The sequence below is a fragment of the Pteropus medius genome, unplaced genomic scaffold, assembly GCF_902729225.1.
Source record: "Pteropus medius unplaced genomic scaffold, Ma_sr-lr_union100, whole genome shotgun sequence".
In the NCBI taxonomy this organism is placed as follows: Eukaryota; Metazoa; Chordata; class Mammalia; order Chiroptera; family Pteropodidae; genus Pteropus; species Pteropus medius.
This window is the reverse complement of record NW_024349225.1, coordinates 14637399-14658219: the sequence shown is the minus strand read 5'-3', so window position 1 is coordinate 14658219 and position 20821 is coordinate 14637399. Positions and strand designations below refer to the sequence as shown.

The 20821-nt window shown below is 49.4% G+C and overlaps 2 protein-coding genes and 1 long non-coding RNA gene across 8 annotated transcripts in view; 1 reads left to right on the top strand and 2 right to left on the bottom strand.

The window, feature by feature from the left end:
- DCAF6 (DDB1 and CUL4 associated factor 6) overlaps window positions 1-13311 on the top strand; it is a 70760-nt gene extending 57449 nt beyond the window's left edge. For 4 of the 6 annotated variants that reach the window (XM_039881522.1, XM_039881526.1, XM_039881523.1 and 1 more), the window contains 4 exons: window positions 6241-6379; window positions 7872-8028; window positions 9171-9259; window positions 11028-11547. In XM_039881522.1, the coding sequence (XP_039737456.1) occupies window positions 6241-6379; window positions 7872-8028; window positions 9171-9259; window positions 11028-11408 (766 nt within the window). In that variant the 3' untranslated portion in view covers window positions 11409-11547. Of the gene's footprint in view, window positions 1-6240; window positions 6380-7871; window positions 8029-9170; window positions 9260-11027; window positions 11548-12850 lie in introns of those variants that run through there. The other 2 variants (XM_039881525.1, XM_039881524.1) reach the window with 1 other exon arrangement.
- Window positions 1149-6196, bottom strand: LOC120617694 (uncharacterized). The gene is made up of 2 exons (XR_005657002.1): window positions 3225-6196; window positions 1149-2831 (listed from the first exon to the last, which is right to left on the bottom strand). It is a non-coding gene; the product is annotated as an uncharacterized LOC120617694 (long non-coding RNA).
- Window positions 13312-15153: 1842 nt separating the features above from the next.
- GPR161 (G protein-coupled receptor 161) overlaps window positions 15154-20821 on the bottom strand; it is a 28353-nt gene continuing 22685 nt past the window's right edge. Inside the window, exon 6 of the mRNA XM_039881528.1 lies at window positions 15154-20083. Coding sequence (XP_039737462.1) covers window positions 19818-20083 — 266 coding nt within the window. The 3' untranslated portion in view covers window positions 15154-19817. The remainder of the gene's footprint in view (window positions 20084-20821) is intronic.

The following is a 20821-nucleotide window of genomic DNA, read 5'->3' as shown; positions in this document are numbered from 1 at the left end:
AGTGGCACTGTTTGTAAATGTAAAAGAAGCCATCTTTCTCTGCACTCGGAGACGAATCATACATCTTCCCTCTACCTGCACACATTAGTCTTTAGCATTTTTAGAATACATTTTAGACGAGTAAAATCAGTTCCATTTCTTTCCTGCCCAGAGGGAGTCCCTTTAGAATATCGTTACCACTTGGTGGGTACAGGGAAGGTTAGCAGGCGTGGCACAGTCTGCAAATCAGATTGTTGGTTTCTGAAACCCAGAGTGGAGGGCTAGAGTCCATAATTATTTTAAGCTTGTGCATTTATGGCCTTCTGTTATGTAAGTGAACATATGTCCTTGGTTTTTTCCCTGTATTTATGTAACAAAAGTGATTCTAAGGTCACAATTGAAAATGGAATTTAAGTACCCACTTTTTAACAAAATGTACCGTATCACCTTCCACGTTTGTTTGTTTAAATGAGAACTTATATTTTTTAATAGATATTAGACATTTGCAAAAAAAAAAAATCATTGTTATTTAGCATCTTCTATCCGGGCTAATTACAACACTTTTATACCAAGCCTGCTTTATAGCCGAGGAAACTGAGGGTACTAGGCAGAGGTTTTGTATATTCTAGACCTAAGGTGATTTTTTTTTTTAAACACAGTAGTATAGCATCAGTTAAAACGGATTTGGGGAAAGAGTGGGTCCTAGGGCATCCAAAACTTCTTGAAGCATATTATCCTCAGTTTGGAAATATTACCAGAAACCGTAATAGCTTTCTGCTGATCTTTATCATTTATTTATCATTTTTATGACGTTCAGATGATTTATATGTTCTAAGGGTCCTCCTCGGGGTTGGATCGCCACAGAGTTGGCACCTGATAGCGTCAGGCAACCAGCTGGACTAGCAGAGTATTTTAGAGGAGACAGGACCAGAGACAGTGGCCCAGAACTGGCCCCGCGTCCTACGGGTACTGAATTCATACCCTCGTATGATCCAGATTTGAAACCACCTCTGGGTCTACATTTGCTTCCCTGCTTTTCGAAAAATTAAATATAATTAATAGTCTACATAGTCAGTTTAGGTATTTAGCCTTCGTTTGTCCCACGTATTTCGTTTTGTTCTATAGGACATAGTAGTAAACTGAAGAGTAACAGAAAAATAATAAAATTCTTACCTTCGAGAAACTTAATTTATTGAAGAACCCATTTATAAGAACATGAAAGACAGTTTTAATAAATTTATAAAATTAAATATAGTTTATACAAAGATGTACATGTGGAGGGGACGCTGAAGTGATCACAGAGACTGTTTCACAATTACACCAATTTTTTAAAAAATTTGTATTACTCTTTCCTAGCTATTTACCAAAAATTGTAAATGGTGAAAAACCTTCCTTCTGATTTTTATCTAAATAATTTTTAAAGTTCCAAACTTCCTTAGCACCGTCTTGAGCGGCTCTCGAACTATCTGAATGAGGCCTGCTTCTAATACTTCTGCACCAAAGGGCCCTTCCCCCTGAGACCACAGCCCACTCACCTTCATTAAACCTGGAGGAGTAGGTACGTTGTATCCTAAAGAGAGAAAGTTTAAGAAATTTTGCTTCTTAAGCACGTGAGAAGCATCATTTACTAGCTCGGAAGTAGGCTTATGATCGAGAATTCATTTCCGCAGCAACAAGGGATCCCAAAGCTCCACTGTAAAAATCAAACCATTTGGTCCTTAGCGTCTTAGGACATGTTCCACACGTGGAGGGAATGCCCGCCCGAGGGACGCATGTTTCAGAGAGAAGGCCATCGAGGTTGGTTTGATTCGGATGGAGAAATGGCCCGAAAACTAAAAGTGGTAAAAGTATATACTTACAGCTGTACCTTACTTTGTATAAAGAATTACATAGTGGATCTCAAAGTTTTTTGCCCCAAATTTCATTTGTAAAACGAAATCTAAAAAGTTTGTAGCTAAGCCATCTGGACGCACATTTAATAAAAATTTCAAAACAGTTCTTTGCAATGCAAAGCGATTTCTTTTTAAAGATTTGCATTCTTATAATTTGGTTAAATATGACCCTGGTTTTCACTTTTGGGCTGAGATCAAGCATGAGAAGGAAACGTCTTAGACAATAAAGGCCTTAACCACTAACACAGCTACTTTAAAATGGAATGCTCTTCCCATTAACTGTGCTGGTCTCAGTGTAAATGCACCTGGGACTCGATAGCAGAGGTCATTGGACTTTTCCCTGCGAGGCCAGACGGTGAATATTCTAGGTTTTGCTGGCAAAGAGGCAAGATGGAGGCCGCTATGTGGGTACTTGCTTAACGGTTTAAAAAGGAACCGTGTACAAATGTAAAACCCGTGAGCCGTCAGTCACACAGCGAGGGAGCTGGCAACGTTAGGGCCGCGAGCTGGCGGGTGCTGAGCCTCGCTCCGCGGTAAATGGGTCCCGTGGAGAGAAACCGAGCTCTCGCCTGCGGTGCGGTGCCCAACTGGCAGATACGCAGGCTTTAGAACGGTGAAATCTACGATCACCGCTTGTTTGGCCCCCTTACCCTTGTCTAAGGCAAGAGCAGGGAACATCAAATGGAAACCAAATAGAAGGAGGAAATGATCAAACGTATGCTTTCTTATCATGGTGTTAAGATAGCCAAGTTGTCTGTGTGCCTCTTAGTGAGTTTGTGCACTGGGTCTAGAAGCATAAACATGTGCCTTGGAACGGGACGAAAGGCGAGCGGTCTGGGTTTCTCTTCAGATGGTCTCTATGTAAGCTGTTTTCAGGTGCCAAGTCCATCTTAGAGCAAACGGTGTGATGGCCGAGCCGGTAGCCCTTCCTCCTCTTGCCAAACCCAGAGGTGATTTGCCCTGAAAAACAGAGGCACGTCTAGTAAGCTTCCCGAAGAGGTCCTCGTGTAGTCTCAAACAGGGTTTAGTTCTAGACTCGATTAAGATGCTCTAAAGAATTCTTCTGTAAAGGTTCAATATAGTAACCCTATGTCGCCTGTTGATCACTTTTTAAGAGTATTTCTTATTTGCATAGAAATTTGGTTCCGTCACCTACTCCGAAACCAAAATTCTTTGCATACTGAAAATTCGCCACCATCTGTTTAGTCATCATTATGAGCACGTTCAGTCTTTCTGATGATTCAAGTCTATTCTTTATGAAAGAAAATCGCAAAGGAAAAAAATAATCATAGAGAGGGAATGCAACTCCTAGGGTGTTAGAAGCCCTTGTTCTTTGCCTGCTTCTTACTTAACCTTCTGGTTGGGAAGAATGAGCCAGCTCAGGGCTTAACTCTTTATTTCCCCAAGAGCAGCTGAGCAGGGGAACGTAAGCGCTCCAGGGTGTGGCCTTGATGGTACGGGGCGCAGTCTCCACACTCTGGACCTGGGCTGGGGTCTGATCTGTTAAAAGATGAAAGGGATCAAGTTCAAGGTCTTCCTTCTAATCCGTCTTTGGCGAGCGTTTCTCTTTCCTTAATTTGCTCATATACATTTAGTCGAATGACAGATTCTCACAGAATACCTTAAATCGCAAAAGGAAACAAAGGTTTTTTTTTTCTTTAGATTTTTTTTTCTTTAGATTTAGATGATAAAAGTGGTGACCTTAATGCTTTAAATATCTGGTTCTTTGAAGTCTGTGAGTGACTTTAGTTATTGTGTTCCCTTCACTAGATTTAATATCAGAGGAACAACAATAGGGGATAGAATAATGAGGTAATTCAGTCTGTTCCTTCATTATTTTATTTTTTTCTTTATGATGAATTTGCCAGGTCCACAGCTAACCACCTTTCCTATTAACACTTAATACTTCTTCAAACTTACTGAGCTCTAAGTGCTAAGCATTGTAAAGCAGGTTGCTTTTCACAGACTACGTTGAGCTGCATGCACTGCATGGCAATAGAATGCAAAGAAACTCCTGTGTGCAGATTTAACTGATGTTCGCTTCAAGTGTGTCCTATGACGAAGTGGCTCTAATCTGAAACGATGTACTCTAAATGTGGGTTCGTCGCTTTGAATATTTTGTCGAAGAATGCAACTTACGATTCTCTAAAACTTGATAGGGATAACAATCAGCAACTTTCTGTTATTATTCAAATATACTTCTTTTCCTTGAGATCAATAACAAAATGGATTTGAGTCTAATTCTGTTATGTAGGTTGAAGATTCCGATTTTTTTTAAAAGAAAGCTGCTGTCTTATCAAATAGCTTAGTAACTCAGGAGGGCCACACATCGAGATGCTACGCAACTCTCCATCACTGCTGTCATTTGAAGACCAATGATGGAGTATACTTTAAATATTAATGTGAACCTCGGTCCCATTATTTATCTTTGCAAAACATGGTTTACTTGACAAAATCAACCTGGTACCTAATTTTGGTGGCACATGTTGGTTATTTAGCGTTACTTTCTAAAACAAAGTGGAATATAAAACATAATATATAGCAGCAATCAGAGATGTAACAGTGTTGGCGGAGTTTCCCACAGGAAATACAGAAAAGATGAAATAAGCCAAAAAAATACTGTGGGTGGACGAGAAATCCCTCGTTCAAGGCCCATTCTCATGAGGAGTCCCTTTTAAAGGTCTCACAACTGTTTTTGCTTTTATGCTGGTGTCTCTAGGCTGTTTTAACATGAAGGTATATTTGCAGTAACTTTGCAAAAAAAGTGTGGTCTATTGCTAGTTATCACTTTCTAGTTAAATGACAGAGAAATGGAATTTGTTTCAAGGCTTTTTGATTTTCTGGTTTATACCTTTGATCTCAAGTACTCAAAAGTCAGTTTCTCCCTTTACAGTGCGGATTGCAGCTAAAAGGTACCACCTTGCATTAAGTGGGTTCCGGAAAAGCTCCAACACTGAGATGGAGAGTATTATGAACTAATAAACAGTGGTAAACAGAAAACCTGAGAGTAAACGAGCGCAGACTCATTCTGCCCTGCCTCCGTTCTTGCTTTCTGACCCCGAGATTGTCGGGGGGCAGTTTCTCATTATAAGGCCGTTTTTTCCTGCCCTCGTCCTTTATTCCTAGTCTGTCTTGCCCTCATTTTTCTGCCTTTTGAGGTTTTAATTCAGCATTTTACGATTCCAGTTTCTCTCCTTTCTTGATGTATCAGTCATATGTCTTTTTCGACTTTTAGTGGTTTGCAAATAGTAGGCTTTTTAATAAATATTTGTTTGCTGATCGGTGTTCTTCGTGTGTATGCGTGCGTGTTCTACTCCAGTGGAAAGTTCACAGTGAGCGTCCCTTCTGGTAGGTGGAGAACCTCTTTCAGACCCCACCAGTGACGCCTGTTTGCCTGTGTTCTCGCCACTCTGACCGACATCAGAATCTTTTAAATCTAATAGACATACGAGATCTGTCTGTCGTTTTATCTTTATTGTCAGTGAGGCCAAGCAACTTTTTGCATATTTATTACCCATAATTTCTCTACTCATGTCCTTTGCCTGTTTTTCTGTTACAGTGTTCACGTTTCTAACTGATTTGTAGACTTTTTATATGTTTAGGGTTTTGGGTCCATCATATGTCAGAATCCAGTGTTTTAAATAATACACTCAAACTAACAAACTTAGTAAGTCATGTCACCTGTTAGGAAAAGTTTCTTCTAGTAAATAAACCAGTCTTAGAAAGAGCCCGTTATGCTTCAGTCACCAGCTCTGGCACAAGCTCGGTCTTTAGGAAAATAAAATCCACTGCTTTCACTCTAAACCTCCCTTCCGATGTGGAGTCCGTATAGATCGCACGTATGTTAATATTTCTTCTCCTTCTCTCTTCTGTGCTGGGGACATCTTTGCCGAAAGCATAAGTTTGCCCATTGCTATTATATGTTACTCTTGGTTCCATTTCGTTTCCTTTTATGCCTTTACATTTCTCAACGTGGAAGGAACGAGAAATAACATTAAATAGGATTTGTTTTATTCGTAGTAAATTGCACATGAATTTTGTCTGTATTCTGTTTTTAGAAAACAGCCCTTTAAAAACCAGTGTGCCGCATGCCATTTCCTTTTCTCTCTCAACCAGTCCCGCGTTTCTAAGTGATCTCTTAACTAAAACATTTCGTTTTAGTAACTCAACTAGTCATGTAGTCTCACCGTTGTGTCTGCGTTTTTATGCGTGTGGTTGGGGGTGCCTTACTGAGAGGATGTTAGTTTAAAATTTTTCTAGACTTACTGTATCTTACTGTTTATCATTTTCATTCTGTAGTGCCCTGTGAGTGTTTTGTTTATTTATTTATTTGTGTTTTTTTTTTTTTCTTTTAATATGCAATTCGTAGACGCTCTGCCGTTGCCCGCATTCAGGAGTTCTTCAGGAGGAGAAAAGAGAGGAAAGAAATGGAAGAACTGGACACTTTGAACATTAGAAGGCCACTAGTAAAGATGGTTTATAAGGGCCATCGCAACTCCAGGACAATGGTACCGAATGCTCATGGCTTTCTTTGGAGACAGGGCAGTGTCACGATAGGGGTGTTTCCCACAGGGCTTACCTTATTCTCCCCCGTTGCCAGTGTGATTCCACTGTAACGTTCTTGCACCTGCACAGTTATCTCTGGACCCAAACAAGGTTCTTTTAGTCCTGTGATATGTCACAAAAGACATATCATTATTTGTTACGAGAAAACTCTACCCTGCCGAGGAACTATTGTGGGATTTTTTAAATATTAGCTCGTGCAAGTAACGATTGCTGCTTTTGCTCTCGTCCCCGCCGTCCCCGCCCTGTGGGTCGTTTAGTTCACGTCAGCACCCTTTGCTGGTTTCGGAGAGAAATACTTGGATGTACGAAATCCAGGTTCATCGCAGAATATCGTCAGGTTGCTTTAATGATTATTTAATTATTATAACCCTGTGAAGATTGACGGGTAAAGATTTCTTTTAGTCACTTTGTCTGTCTAGACTTTCATTTCCTCATCTGTGAAATAAGAAGACCAGGTGGTCTCTAAGATCTTTTCGAGTTTTTACAATCCACAAGGCTCTACACCCAACGTTATGGTCATTACTCACTAAGAGGACGATGTGAGACGATTAGTAGAAGTGTTATTCTGAACCATTGTTCTCATACATTCGTTGGGTCATCAGAAAGTATCTGCAGAATCGTTTTGACTCGCTTTCTTCAGGGTCTAGGCAAAAAGTTACTCTAGGGTAGGGAAATAATTAGCTCTGTAGAAACCCTTGGTAGTAACAACTCAGTCATTCAAACAATACTATTAATAGAAGCCAGAAATTTACATTTCTTGCATTTTGCTGGTTAAAATTTTGGATGAAAATAAGTAGAGTTTGGAATGGAAAAAAATGAAGATAAGTCAACAATAGCTCCAAGTAACAGTAGAACTGGCTTTTTCCTTTTGCTTTGCCCAGAATAGCAAAGCAGCAGCTGCAGGTAAAATGACTGGAAAAATCCTGATCTGAAGTACAAAGATTTCGATGGTTTATTCTTATGCATCCATTGAAAAATGTCATAACCACTGCAATGTATCATATTCCTTTCTCATTGCTTCATAAAAGTAAATATGTTTATATCTTTCCTTCTCAATTGCGAGAGCTTCAAATAGCTAATGTAAATATTGATACTTTTTGTTATAGTGTCCAAAACCCAGAAATCCCATTCATTTATTTAGCAGGTATTAATTCAGCACCTACTGTGTGCCAAGTACTGTTTCCGGCTCTATAAATACAGCATTGAACAGAACAAAATCCCTGTCCTCCTGGGGGACCTTTCACTGCTGACTGCTTTATCCTCCACTAATCAGTCCCTATCATGATCTGAAGATCCTAGAAGGCAAAGACTCTCTTCAATTTTTACTTACTTACTTTCTTTCTAAGCCAGTTAATTTTTTAACTCGAATAGAATAAGTCTCTTTAATAACTTTGATTTGAATTTTCTTATCATTTCTTTTTAAAAAATCCTTAGATAAAAGAAGCCAATTTCTGGGGCACTAACTTTGTGATGAGTGGTTCTGACTGTGGCCACATCTTTATCTGGGATCGTCACACCGCTGAGCACTTAATGCTTCTGGAAGCTGACAATCATGTGGTGAACTGCCTGCAGCCACATCCGTTTGACCCAAGTAAGAAGGCCTTTTCTAAGGCGAGGGCTAGGAACTGTTGTGTGGTTCATGGGCTCCAGCTGGTGTCTAGCTGTCGATGTAGGAATAATCCAAGTTGTCCCAACAGGCAGCCGCGGGGGTCGGGTATAGCTCTACTTGGGTTTAAAACAAAACACTTACCTGCTTTCAGCCGAAAGTATGGGGAAGTAGGTTAAAGAGTGCAGTCTTCTAATATATCGTCTAAGTTTTATTAGCTATAAGAGGTTCAGCTCACTGAGCTGCTCACTTCTTAGCCACGTTGGACCTCCACGTGCCCGCGGCGGGCTCTTGCCTTCCGTTTGAAATCGCCCACGTTTCTCATAAAACAGCAGTGGATACAAAAGAAATTTGGGTCATTCAAGAGGGACTTAAAATTGTATTCTAGGGTCACCTTTAGGAAATTTTCAAAATAATATTCTCAGATAGCAATTAAGTGTATCGGTACAGTTTCCATTCTGGCTCGCCTTTGCTGTTCATGGACGTACAGCGTGCCTTCGCTTAATGTCATAGATAGGTTCTGCGACTTGAAATGAAACAGCATCTAGTTGTAGGGTGATTGTTATCAACAAGACTTAAGCTCCTGTGGCATCTCATCGACCTTATGATGAAATGACGTTGAATGAAATGATGTTATTTGAGGACCTGCTATGTATGCATAATACACACATATAAACACACATATACATGCATGCACACACATATACGCATGCATATACACATGCACACACCTATACGCATGCATATGTACATATATGCACACACACATGCATGTGCCTGTACACAATGCGTACATGCACATGCATGCACACACCTATATATACACAGGCATGCACATATACACACGCACAGATGAACATATACATGCATCCATACGCAATGCACATAAACACATGTGCATGCACACATACATACAAGTACACATGCATCCATACACATACATGCACACACATGCACACGTACACAGTCATCTATACATACATGCTTATGCACATACGCACACACATAAATGCATGTGTGTACACAAACACGTGTGTGTGTGTAGATAGTACATATATACATGTATATGTCTTGAATAAATGGCAATGTGTCCTAAGTTTATGTTCACATGTACATTTTATTTCTAGTTCTAGCCTCGTCTGGCATAGATTATGACATAAAGATCTGGTCACCACTAGAAGAGTCAAGGATTTTTAACCGAAAACTTGCTGATGAAGTAAGATTTTTATTATACTTATTATAGACCATATTTCACTGTGTCTCTGAAATGCTTTCTTAAGAAGAATCAAAGCAGCTCACTGTTAGTTGGTAACATGAAACAAGTTAATGCAGTTAAGGAGATCAATTTAAAGGAAAAATTTTAACATAAAAACATGCCTATTACAGAGAGGTAGAAATTGAACTATTTTTTTGCTAATTGGAAGATTGAGTTTTAGTAATACCAGATTAAGCGTTTTGTAGATTAAGGAAAATAGGTTGACTACTTGTGCTTATTGCAATAAAGAATCATTAAAAAAAAACTCTGTCCTTTTAAGAAAATAGTTTTAGCGCAGCTGTCTCCTGTGATCATAGCCAAGTAGATAGCAGGACAAATGACTGGAGAATGTTTTTCTCTATTATTATATTCTAATATTTCCTCAGCTTCTTGTCAGTACTTTTCAAACTGATTCTGTGAAGTTCTAGGTTTTTTATGGAATTAGACAGGAAAGCTGATCGCTGTGCCTTTTCTCCCCAGTTTCAACCAGGGTTTTCATCTGTGGGCGTCCGTAGATTTTTTATGGTAATAAGGGTCCATTGCATTAATCAGCTACTAATGGCTGAGCTGTGAGTGAGCGCAGCTCAGGCTGACGCTGCGCCCTCTAAGAAAACAATAAATGGATCAGGGTCCACTGCTGCGAGGGGAAACTGGCACTTGAGAGCGAGGTTGACAGTTGGCAGCCAGTTCCCACACATATGTTCACTCACTCAGTCGACGTTGACATTGACGTCCCACGAGGTGTACGTCAGCGGCAGAGCTGAGGTGAAGAAGGTGAGCCCTGCCCCCCGGGCTTGTGCACCGGTGGGAAAGGCAGACACGTACACAGACAGCCGGGCTGGAATGTGGTCAGTGTCCCAGCCCGTAGGAGGGACTTGTAAATGGAGTCACTGGGATGGGGACGTCGTCCCAGAGGAATAGCACTCACCGGCAGGCAAGGAGAGAGGGAGCACTCAAGTGGAAGGGTCAGCACGTCCACGTTGTGTAAGGCGAAGGAACCGTCGGCTTGCGGGCACCGGCCGTGCCACGGAAGTCGCTCGGTGGGGCCGCAGAGCCAGGTCGGGGTGAGACTGTAGGGCGCCACAGCCCCCCGAGCTGGGAACGGGTTCTTGTTCATGGGGCCGTTGGCCAGACGAGCATCTCCCCTCCCTCTCGTGCTCCCTTCCCCCTCGGCCTCGCTCTATCCTTCTTGCTTCTCCCCTGTGCTCACGATTATACATTCGATTCTTAGGTGTCGTGGATGTTTAGTCCCATTCCCGGTACTGAAGACACGATTCATTGATAACGTTGGTCCAAAGGTTTATTTTTCAAGATTACTTTGCCTCAGTCAAGGTACAATTTCTCAAAGGATCCTAGTGACCCAGGGATGACAGTTTAATTCTCCTGTGTCACTAAGAGCATCCGTTCTGCTGTAGGTGAAATAATGAACGGACACAACGTAGGTCGCTTTGGGAAACAAATGATAAGTTATCACAGATCGGATTCTTGAACGTTTTAAGGAGCCCCGAAGTTGACCTTTATCTTCCCGCCAGCTCTGATCTTACTCTCTCAGATGCAGTTGTAGCAACTGTTTGGCTTTGAGAAGCCTCAAGGGGGAAATGCGGACAGCCACGTGAAGATCGGAGTCCTCCCTCCCAGGGTCCGCTCGTTCTTAGCCGTTGTCCTAATCTTCAAGGAGAAGGTACAGCTGCTCTGAGGGGTTGACGAGGCTGTCTAACTTGCCTCCTAGGTTATAACTCGAAATGAACTCATGCTGGAGGAGACCAGAAACACCATCACGGTCCCCGCCTCCTTCATGTTGAGGATGTTGGCCTCTCTGAATCACATCCGAGCTGGTAAGGACTGTCAGGGTCCTCCTGAAATTATGACTGTATTTGAAAAACATGGTATAAAGATCCGCTTTAAAGGGCTTTACGCAGATTCCTCACATCTCAAAATGAAGGCAGCTTCACTTCCGAACCATGAGTTCTGTGAACTCTGGACCTCATTAGCACAGTCACTCATTCCCCATGAACCGAATTCATTGGAAAGTGTCCAAATGAAAAGACAGCGTCACCGGAAAGTTTCATCTGCTGTGCTTTTCTTCCCCGAGTGGAAGGTCGTGCTGTAAACACTGAGGTATGTCGCAGCAGGTACCCGTTAGCAGATTTGCTCGAAATCAGTCTCGTCCAGATGAAAATAAATGTAACATGCTAGGAAGGTTGAAAAAGATACCTCTTTATGTTTTTTGTCAGTATTTTTTTTCCTAGATCATTATCTATGAGTTTCAGTGCCACATATAACAAAACACATGTATTATACAACTAATATTCAAGTAGGAGTGGAACAATCTGTGTTCAAACAATAGTCAAGACCCAGTATCCATTACAAACAAAATAACGTTTATCAAACCAAAGTGTTTATCACTGTTCGCTGATTTCATGAAGCAGATTTCTTCAGATGGTGGCAACCATCCATCGGTCACAACGACCACGACCGTTCATAGAGCACCTGTCACGCGATGACGATGGATCCGAAACTGGGTTTTCCGGAGGGCGCGTCGCCCGCGGGCGCTGGGGCGGTCCCCCAGCTGCTGCAGACTGCTTTCCTCGCGGGCGGCGCCCCGCTTCCTCCCTGTCCGCTCCCCGCCACCCCAGCCCTATTTGGATCTGGGGACGCAGCCGACCCCGACCCCATCCCACCTCGGGGATAGTCGCCCCGCCCCTCCCGTCCTCGTGTCTGTCCGGGTCCCTTCTCCGAAGTCAGACTAGTCGCCTTGGGGTTCAGTGCGAGCGTTGACACCTCTGTAGTTAGTAAGATCTCGGATCCCATCTTCTCTGGCTGTCGACAGTGGGATCGAGCAGTGCTCCCCATGTCAGCTCGCGGAGACGTGTCTGAGGCAGAGAGGGCCCCATCCTAGAGATGGAGGTGACTTCACACCATTGCCTTCTGTATGTACCCTGATGCGACGACTAACACTCCATCCCTTGTCTGAGACGCCCGCTCCGCCTTCCCCGGCTCCGGGGCTCCCAGGAGCTCAGCCCAGGCCGCGCCCCCACAGACCGCGCCCCCGCAGCGCGGGCCCCCTCCCTCCTCCGAGGTTTCGGGAACGTGGGGGGGAGCTGTTCAGAGTTGTTGGTCTCACAGAGGGGGTGGCAGTCGTGAGCGAGCAGCATCCTCACAGCTAAGGAGTCGGGCGGAAGCGGAGGAGCAGGACGTGGGGGGCCCGCGTGGGAACCGCCGCGCTCACGCACCGGGCTGTGGTTGCGTAGTCCCGCATTTAACCTAGATACGCGCCGCGAGGGCGGACACCGTGTCCTCAGCCCTTACGGCACAACGCCTGCAACATACGGCAGATACTTAATTTTAAAAATCTTTTTACAAATACACAAATTCCCCTCTAGAGGCAAAAACTAACTTATCTGTATCTACACACAGTGGCGAACTGATTTTTACATGATGGTGTGTTGAATTATATGCATTTGAATCAGTCGTAAATTAAAAGCATTAACAATGACTTTAATTGTAATACTAAAAGTACTTCTTTTCGACTCTGTCGCCTGTGTTTTCCAGACCGGCTGGAGGGCGACAGGTCAGAAGGCTCCGGTCAGGAGAATGAGAACGAGGATGAGGAATAAGCAGCCCCGATCGGCAAGCGCTTACGACGTTGTGAAATCTGTATAAGACATTTATTATATTTTTTCCTTTACAGAGCTTCAGTGCAATTTTAAGGTTATGGTTTTTGGGGTTTTCCCTTTTTTGGGGGATGACCTGACATGGGTTTGGAATGATTGTGTGCATGAACTTGGGAGAGTGTGTCAAAGAAAACTAGCAAAACATGTGAAATCTTTCTGCCGCGTGTGAGGAGTGCTGGACAGTGCGAAGTGCAATATTTCCCCCGAGCTTGGGGCTGGGCGCCTGGGTCAGTGTCGCAGAGAAATCCCCCGACGGTGACGATGTTGGTTCCGATCAATTTCTACACTTGGCCATTTGCATGTTTGTTGCTTTCTAATTAAAGGACTTGGTTGTTTTAAGATCTCCTGAATGTGATTTTGTATTTCATGCCTCGTTACCGCGACCCCCGGTTTCCGGTCTTCTCTGTAACAGAAGACGGTCTTCCTGTCCTGTCTTCTAGATTTAATAACCTTCTCTGTTTTGAAGGGCGTTTTTCATTTCTCCTTCCAAAGTACTCGATCCTCCCTCCGATCACTCTCTCTCGTGCTTAGAGGAACCTCGTTACCAAGGGCAGGAGTTGGGCGACAGGCAAAGTCAGAGCGTCTGGCCAGCTCGGTTGATATTCACACAAGCTAGTGCCGAAAGCTCTGGCTTCTGGTCTCCCTGTCTCCAGCTTCTAGATGTCAGCTGAGACTGGCGAGGTCCTGTCATGCAGTTCCTGGTCTTCCTTAGCTCTTTCTGCCTCCACGCAGCCTAAGCCATCTGCACCCAGGCCTGTACGTCTAGGCTGTGGCCTGAATCTGCTCCTGCAGACCTCCTTCAGCCACCCCCCGCCCCTCTCTTAAATGGTCACTCTCTTCCCTCGGGCTGGGCCACAGACTCATGCGTAGCCGAGCCTCGCATCCCTCTACAGAGTGGAGACCGGGCTCCTCCCACGGGGGCTGCAGACACAGGGACACCTGCTGCTGAGGTGACAGGTTGGCTCTGTGGGTAGAGACAGTCGCTCTTCGCTTGGCTCAGCCACTTCAGTTGACTTCCACATCAGGCTCTTACCTGGACAGGACGTGTCTCCTGTTTAGAGAACGTGGCGAGTGGCCAGAGGGAAGGGACTCTGGAGCCTTAGCCAGACGGGGCAGCCGCTGGGCAAAAGCCGATTCCGGGAAGCGCAAGGGTCTTGGCTTCCGGTCCCGTTAGGGTGCGACCTGCTTGAGCTGCCCGATTTCTCTAGGCTCCTGTTCCCTCTCCTCTAAGAGGAAGCTAACCACGTCCACACCCTGTGTCCCAGGGGCTGTTAAGGCCATGTGCAACCACCGGGGTCACAGGGCTTCACAGAATGACAAAAAGCCTGTGAGCACGTGACGTGATGTCGCTTCTCCCGCAGTAATACAGCAGTGACGTGAGATGCTGCTGAGAGGTGCTGGAGAGACAGGGCAGAGGCCTCGAGGGCTGAGTGGGGTCAAGGGCGTCGACAGTCAGGTGGCTGTAGGCCGGCGGAGAAGATAGGTGGGAACTGCTCTCTTTTACTGGGAATTTAACCGTTTAGGAAAAAAACGTTAAAAATGGTATTTGTCAAAGAAATTAGGTCCCCTCTTTCATCAACTTTGCAGTTTTTTGTGCTGATAGAGAAGCAGGCAGGCCAGACAAGCGGTCAAGGTCACAGCGCATGCTCCGCAGAGGCAGAGCAGACAGGTCCCGGCCGCTGACGTGACTCCATGTATGTCACCCTGGTAAGTTGGACTGGACCCGAGCGCTCGCCTGCCCACCCAAAGGAGCATGACTCCAGGGGCGGCAGGGGAGGGGCCGGACACGGGTGAAGCATTCTGTGGCCTGAGGTGGTTCCGAGTTTCAGGGCCCGCCCCCCACCCTGACCTTGGTTATGGGGGGGACACATGCAGAGCACTGCTGCTCACTGCACCTGCTGTGAGAACTCAGGGTGGGGAGCATCGGCTCTGAATTTCTTGGTCACGCTGAGCCGTCACTGACAATGTTCCGGGAATCTCGGTCCCGGGGGGATTCTGAGAACACGGGGTGGATGTGCCGGGTCACTGTGCTGTGGGCACCCGCAGACCGCTAATTTTGTCACAGTCGGCCCTCCCTGCTCAGTGTCTGGAGACAGGGACGTGGGGGTGGGGTAAAGGGGGAGACCCCCAAAAAATCCACTGTCCACAAGTCCAAGTCTAAATTCACAATTTCCACAGCTATACACATACCAAAAACAGGTATTTAATCAGGTAAACAAAACCACCCTAAGTATATTTTTGCTTGTTCATAAATATTGATTTATAATCTTGATATTTTTCTTATCTTAAAAAAAAATCCAAAAAGTTTAAGTGAAATATACTTCAGGATCAGGTTGTCTTGGTTTCAAAGGTCGGTCTTTAACACGTTTGCATGCAGGGTCCATCATCAGAACATAGCGCGGGACTGTCCCAGACCCGGTCCCAGGCCCTGCGCTTTCCCCCGGGCCGGGCGGGCTCGCCTGCACCTGTGGCGTTTCAGACTGGCGTGTGGACAGGGAGAGCGGAAGTGGCCTCTCCTCCCGAAGCCACTATTGATGCTTTCCCGGGGAAACAGCCCCGTGTCACAGCCTCCTGAAAACACGGAGCAGACTGCTCCCACGGGTCTCAGAGACGGGAGCCTGTGCTTCGCCGCCGGCCGCGCGTCCAGCCACGTCCCTCCCGGGTCAGGCAAGCAGGTCTCCTCCACCTCCCAGGCATCGGCTGCAGTCCTTCCTACCAGCGGCCTAGCTGTCCAGCAATGGGGACTTGTCACTGTCCCTTGTCCACTTCGAGCTGTACAGTGAGCTCCTTCCATCACGTGGCCAAGAACTGGGGTTTGGCTGTGTCACTGGCTTAACGCACTTTGAGACCTCGGACAAGTCCCTTCACTTCCCTAGGTGTCCCTGGATTCTGTGTGTCCTGTCCCCAACCCAGGAGAATGGTCTGGACTGCCCGCTCCGGTGGTCAGTATGCGACTGTGCTCAGAGCCCTCCTCCTTTGAAAATGGCAGTTTCCCGCCTGTCGCACAGGGCCCACCTGGCTGCGGGTAGCAGCACAGACTCCTGTCCCCATGCCGCCTCTTCCGCAGGGCGTGGAGGGCCGGAGATTCGGGAACCCAGAGCCACAGCCAGGCGGGACCGAGCTGGCGCTAGGACCCAGGCCCCGTGTCGGGGTGGGGTGCGTCTTCTGGGCCGGCAGGTCGGCCGTGCTGTGCTGTGCTGTGCTGTGCTGTGGTCCAGGGCCTGCCGCCGGCCCAGCATAATCCCGAGCCCTCCCCTCTCCTCAGCAAACAGGACAATTTCCCTGGCAACGGCCCTCGACGTCTCTCATCTGGGATGTTTCCTTTTCAGGATTTTCGCTTCTCAGCAGAGATCCCCGTGAGACAGGGCTCACGCACCCGCCCTACGGAGTTACCGGCTCCGCGTCACTGCTCCCCAGGTGCCTGCGGGGGCTCGGGCGCCTGGAAGCACCGGCGAGGGCGGCCCCCGCGTGCCACGCCCCATGTCACAGATGACGAAACCTTTTAGAGATGAGAAAACGATGCAGACGACTTAACTGGCCCCAAAGCGCCTAGCTCGTGAGCAGCGAGGGTCTGCACCCCGAACTCCCCGCAGCGCAGCCCCCCGTTCCCACCTGCAGGCGCACGGCCGTGGGGTGAGAGCGCGTGGGGCGCCCAAGGCCGGGCACGCATGCGCTCAGCGCGCGGGCTCCCCGCGGGGCCCTCGCTGCCTCGTCGCCCTCACGGTCCTTTCAGACAGGAGCGCGGGGCTCGGCCCGACGCTCCAGACTCGGCGCCAGTCTGCAAGCGCCCCAGGCACATCCGGTCAGGACGGAAAGCCGTCCCCGGAGTCACATCCTGGGCTTGAGAGCTTGTCGGCCCTCCGCGCCCCTTCCCCACCCCACCCCGCCCCGCCCGACCGCCGGCGCGTCCTGGTCAGCCTCTGGGTGCTCACTCGACGCAGCGACCGCTCAGCGGCATCTTCAGTGACATCAAAGGACATTAGCACCAGGTGGCCCTGGTCTGGCAGCCTCAGCTCTGCCTCTTAGCGCCGGTTGCTGAAGGTCACACAGGTGAGCAGGGATGGAGCCCGCCACCCCAAATGGGGTCACCCGAGTGGGCAAGCTGGCTGGGGGGTCCTCTCAAGGCGGAGGCCTGCGGTGGAGACGAGCTCAGGGCAGAAGCCTCCGGGTTATGCTCAGCGTTTCCTTTGGGAAGGGCTGGTGGCATCACCGCGCTGCTGCCACCTAGCGTCCAAGGTGCTGAACTGTGCTGTGGCGGGACTGCCCCGTCGCGCCGGTCACAGCCCTCGCTCCCGGTTCCTGGGGCGCGGCGCGGGGACCCAGGCAGGTGGCCGTCTGATGAAAGCAGAGATGGACAACAGCCCTCACATCAGGAGACGCAGGACTCAGGTTTTTAAGTGACCAAGTGTCCCACCTGCCACTGCACAGCAGCATAAAGCTGTGTGGGCCTGGCTTGGTGGGGGCAGTTGGGGTTTGACCTGCGCGAAGAGCAAGCACCCCCGAGGATGCTTCCCAGACGCTTTGGGGTGCACGGGACTGCCTGCTCCCTCATCCTGTCCCTTCTCCCTCCCTCAGGCTGGGTCAGGGCGAATCTGAATTCCTGAATCTGACAGGGCCCAGCTGGCAAGCGTCGCCCGCGGCTTGCCTCACCCCGTCACCTCCTGCACGGAGCCACCCCAAAGCCCCTGGTTGGAAAGTCGCCCCCTCTGCAGCCCAGTCCTTCCATAATCATCGTCGCTATTAGCATCGTATCCCCGTCTCTCCTTAAAGTGACGACGCTTCCACGTTAGTCACAGGCCATGCCCACGGCTCTGCGTGGACGTGCAGCGTCTGGCAGGTGAATGAATGAATGGACCTCAGCAGAAAGGAGGGAAGCAGCGAATTCGTTCGTGAAGTGCGGTATTTCTAGATAAGCTTGGATTCAGTGCTAGTGAATAAATCCCTGTTGGTCTGGGCCCAGCCAGAGCCGACATGGGGTCTCAGGACTGGCCAGAGCCCAGGCCAGCACAGTGCGGGGGCGCGCCCTCCAACGCCGGGGTTCCCAGCCAATTTGCAGTGCTCAGGAAAGCCTCGCTGGGGCCACCCCAGAGGCAAAGGCGTCCACCTGCTCCAGCCATGTATGCTGTCCAGAAGCGTGGTCACTGTAGAAGCAAGTGCGAGGAACATACACGAAATACACAAAACGCCCTCCGACTGGGGAATGCCACCGGAGCGAGAGCAGAGTCTGACCTCCAGCTGTCACCAGCAGAACCCACAGGTGCAGCTGCCTCCGCTCCCCACTCCCACCCAGAACCTGACCAGGGCCTGGCCCCCAGCTGGCCCGGAGCAGCTGTTGGGCGTCATGCCACGGAAGTCTCAGGAAAGGTCCCTGTGAACTGCAGCCCCGGGACCGGCCAGCCTTGGTTTCTACCACACAGCAAAAAGGACAGTGACCTCCCAGCCCCTGGCTAGACCCCGCGGACACACCACAAAACTGACTCGCCTCCTGGAGCAGCTGCCTGCCCCGAGACACAGCTGAACCTCCTCGAACTGACCCTCTGCCGACCACCTGGGACTCGGAAGGCGGGGAGAGCCCTGCACTCAGCTCGTTTAGTCGCCCAGGTGGCAGGGCAGACGCAGGCGAGGCAGCGGCTTCCCAAGTCACCCCAGCCGCGGGCCAAGCCCCTGCGGAGCCCTCCACTGCTGTTGCAACTGGGGGCGCGGGGTGAGCCAGCCGGAAGAGTCCGGTCCACCTGGAGGCGTCCGGAGGGCGGCGTTCTATCCCAATGGACGGCACTCTGCAAACAAGTGGGGTGAGTCGCATGGCGGGGCTGGGTGTGCCACACACCCCTCGGAAGCCGCTCAAGGCCGGGCATGTCGGTCCGTGGGCCCCTCGTTTTCTACGCCCCACTCACAAGTTTGGAGAACATCGCACATCAGAGTTGGAAAGGTCTTGGAGATCGTTCAATGCCCCGCTCCCTCGCCCTAAGTTCCCGAGGGCCAGAGAGGTCAGGAGGTCCCAAGTGACATGCGTGAGGCAGAGCTGGGCCAAGGCGCAGGCTGCCGCCGCCACGGTGGGGTGTTCTCTGTGGAAGCAGCCTGTGTGTCAATCACATCGCAAACGGCATCTGCGCGATGAGGCTTTCCCACGCGAAGGGGACAGCCGCGGTGACGGCGGTGTCTCTGCCCCCTGGCTTGGTCAGTCCACGGCGCCCTAACCAAATGCTTCCTTTTTCATTGTGGAAACGAAGCATGTGCCGTCCGCTCCTTCCTCCTGCCGCAGTGCTTCCCCTGCTTCGAAACACCAGGACTCGCGGGGAGGTGGGTGAGAAGCCCGGTCCTCAGCAAGTGGCGCAGGGGGCTGGGAGCCACCCCTGCGGGAACCGGCGCTGGCCCCACGGAAGGCAAGGGCACAACCAGTGCCGGGCGTGGGGACTCTGCTCGGGGGACCCTGGGTGGCCTGCACTGACCCCGCAGAAGGCATGGGGTGACCTCGCTTTGTCCGGAAGATGCGCCACCCCCCTCCCGAGTGCACTGGGGGCGGCTCTCCCTCTCTGAGACAGTGCGGGGCTGGACGCCCAGGGCACGGTGGTGTGGAAGAGAAAATGGCCCACGTGGTGGCTCCCTCCCGGCCAGGCCTCGAGGCCCCGGGGGGCTGACCCTCCCCCCAGAAAGTCGGTCACACCTCCATCTGCTTTTCTCTGTGCTTTCGATGGCTCAGGCCCCATCGCTGGGACCACGTGGGGTCTCACAGACACAGGAGTCGCTGACCAGGGACAGAGTTCTCAGTGTTTTATCTGGTGGCTGCACACCAGACGCTGCTCCTGCCCAGGGTCACCCTCTCTGGACGCATCGCCCCGAGACCCTCATTTCTGTCCGGAAGCTAGAACGTTCCCTTCCTCGATGCTCTGCAGTTGGAGCCTCTGACTCGCCAGGGTCCTGCTGCCTCGGCGGCTGCCAAAGCCGGCCCCCGGGACCGTGCGTGCCACCATCAAGACCCCGGGCAAAGCCTCCTCTCCAAACAAGCTGACTTTGGCCTCGGCCTCTATGGCCTGGGCCAGGCTGGCGGCGTAACTGTCCAGGGACTGGTGCACTTCGGCTTTTACGTGGAGGATGGGGTTCTTGGCGGCTTCTGAGGGAGAAGGAAGAGAAGGTCAGCGAGGGGCTGGGACCGATGTCTCTGCCACGGCCACGCCCGCTGCCGCTGCACTGCCCAGCCCGGGAGGCGGACGGGGAGGGAGAGGGCTCTGCGGCGACAGCCCCTCGGCTAAAGCTCTTGGTCCCCTGCCCCGCTTCCTGCCTGAGAAATCGTGCAAGTATCTATTTTCATCTCAATCTCATCTGTAAAGAGAAGGTCACGCACGGTCCACCTCTCAGATGGTTACCGTGACAACTCCATTGTCTTTCTAAGATGCCTGCTAGGCGTGGCTCACAGAAAAGGCCTGGCAAATGTTTGCTCTTAATGGTACTCAAATTTTGACACCTCTGGTCTGTCGGCTCCCCAGAGCATGGAATGTCTGGCTCTGAATTTCCAAAATGTCCTGTCCATACCGGCTCAGAGATGCCCCAAGATCATGGACAACCTCAGGGCTGGAGGAGACATTCAAGATTTGAGTGCCCCACCTCTGATGAGGACCAACCAGGAAGGAGAGGGAAGGAGGGAGGGAGGAAGGAGGGAAGGGAGGGAGGGAAGGGAGGGAGGTGGGGCTTCGGTCTCCAGCACTTTTCTCCTGCTCTGCTGGGGGACAATGTGCCCCCCACGCCTCATGCTTTCTGGAGGAGGCAAGTCCCACCCCATCTCCAAGAGGTAAAGGGTGGGCGGTCACACGGCCTCTCCCTGCCCCTGCCACTCACTCGCGGGAGGACGGAG